We start from the raw sequence: 2,365 nt of genomic DNA, 5'->3' as shown, positions 1-2,365 counted from the left end.
ATTTAATAAAAAGATAATACAAAGGGTATTTTTATAAGGAATGAATTTTTCTGCATTCCAGTAATCTGAATGCTAAAGGTCAAAACATCCAATTTCCAAGTTTGATATAACAATAGAATACCTGAGACAGAAGTTGTTCCACATCACATTTACTTTTTTCTTTCGATCCAACTGCAACAGTTCCAGCTTGTCCAAATGGCAAAGTATTCCCCACTAGAAAATAAATAAAAAATAGTGAATTAAAACAAGAATCATTAAAAACAAAGTAGTTCATTTATTAAAAAAAATGTTGCAAGTAATTCTGACTTTTATAGACAAAGTTAATTTCTTTCATAGGGGGAGGTATATATTTGAATGAATTGACCAGGCAATGAAAGCACACTGACAGGACTTGATATGAATGGATGCTATTATGCATTGTATGGCATCTAGCTGTTATCTGCTGCTACTACTATTACTACTACTACTGCTGCTACCACCTCCTCCACTACCAACACCATTCATGCAAATTCACTGCCCTCTACCATCTTGCTATACCTAGTCTCTTTAAGATAGTGTATAACAATGTATCATGCGAGCATAGCACAACATTTCTAACTAAAATAAATAATAAATGAAATTAAAACAATAATCAGATATATAAAAGTATGAGAGAAAAAAATGCCCCCTTCCCCTCCCCGGACAATAAAAGTGATGGACAAAGTATTTTATGCTGCAAATAAAAATGATACCTGAAAATGAATAAGACAGAAGGATGGAGTCATTTTCCCTAAACAAAGTCCTCTATTATTGCAGTGTTTCAATGAATGAAATATAGACTAATTTTACGACAAATTCCCCATAACAGTTGGAAAATAACACTACCATCACCTCTTCAATTTTGCTGAAACTTGGCATAGGGGTAGGTAACAAGCAGAATTCTTTTATATATTCATCAGGCTTTCAGGATGTAATCTAATTACAATTTAAAAAGACATCAATCACTAGAGAGATAAAAGACAAAGTTGAACCTGGCAGCATCTGAATTCAAAACATATCATCATGTCGTAACGCATTTTGGTATTAACTGAATTGTCAAAACAATTCAGTGGTTAATAATAACAGTTTTAAATTTTGACACAAGGCCAAGGCAAAGTTGACCACAGCAGAATTTGAACTCAGAACATATAGCTAGAAGAAATGCTGCTAAGCATTTTGACTGGCATGGCAATGATTCAGCCAGCTTGCCACCTTCAACTGTTAATAATAATTACCACTACAATGACCTGGAGATTGATATCAACAGAAAGTGGAGTATGGAAACCAAAAGAAGAATGTCAATAGTCATCAAAGCTCTTGAACTCATAAAGAAAGGAATGGAAAAGTTCATCAATGATGTCCCAGACAATGTAAGAAAGTCAAGAAAATTTCCCTACTGGAAATAACCCATAAGGAGAGTATTGACTAGCAAGTGACATCTTCTACATAGCACGTCAGGCCTATAATTTTGACCCAGCTCTGTAAGATATGAAACAGGAAAGACAAAAGGAACAATAATTTTTATTTTTAACAAAGGCACAAGATTTAGGATTTGAACTCAGAACATTAAGAGCCTGAACAAATACTGCAGAACATACTCTTTCTAACTTGTAATTGTCACATCCATCCACTCCCTACTTCATTCATGTGTTAAAGCTGCCCTTTATTTTTACCGCCTCAATATATCTATGTTCTTTTTAATAACACATACATACATATATATTTTACCTCATACGAAAGTTTGTAGTTCACTTACAATACACCCAACCATTCTCGTCCTCACTGACTATACTGAAAATCTTTCTTTTCCCCTGCCGATATGTAAAAAGCCTCAACCCATCTCCAATCTATAACTTTGTATCCTCTTATCATAGATCATATGCTTAGTGTACCAGATACTACTTCCTTTCCTATGTCAGCATCCTGCCAATGACAGTGAATAAATAAATCACAGTAAACACCCATTATATTGGTAATGTTAATGGAATCAGAAATATGATGAAAAGTAGATCTGGTGAGATAGTGGAAATACAGTACAGGAGACAAGTGAATGCGTTAGGGTTAGGGTTAGGTTTACCCTAACCCTAACTCAAAACCTAACCCCGTTTGCCAAAGCGCATTTTTTCCTTCATATTTATTTACATATAGTCCATCTGGACCAATGCAAGATTTGGATTGTCCGCGTTTAGCTGTTATCTCTAGCATATCAAGTTTCATGGTGGGGACTCCACATATGATCCTTTTTCTGTTTCAATATAAATGTAAGCCGTTCATTTTCACATCTAAGTTGCGAGAAGGCTATTCGTACGACCTGAACATGTAGAACACAATGTCAAAAATGAAAATC

The 2,365-nt window shown here is 34.5% G+C and overlaps 1 protein-coding gene across 1 annotated transcript in view; it reads right to left on the bottom strand.

Moving 5' to 3' along the window:
- LOC106876323 (uncharacterized) overlaps window positions 1-2,365 on the bottom strand; it is a 21,112-nt gene that overhangs the window by 15,761 nt on the left and 2,986 nt on the right. The window contains exon 2 of the mRNA XM_014924823.2: window positions 122-213. Within this exon, the coding sequence (XP_014780309.1) occupies window positions 122-213 (92 nt within the window). The remainder of the gene's footprint in view (window positions 1-121; window positions 214-2,365) is intronic.

Source organism: Octopus bimaculoides, chromosome 1, assembly GCF_001194135.2.
Source record: "Octopus bimaculoides isolate UCB-OBI-ISO-001 chromosome 1, ASM119413v2, whole genome shotgun sequence".
NCBI lineage: Eukaryota > Metazoa > Mollusca > Cephalopoda > Octopoda > Octopodidae > Octopus > Octopus bimaculoides.
This window is presented reverse-complemented; position numbering and strand designations above follow the sequence as displayed.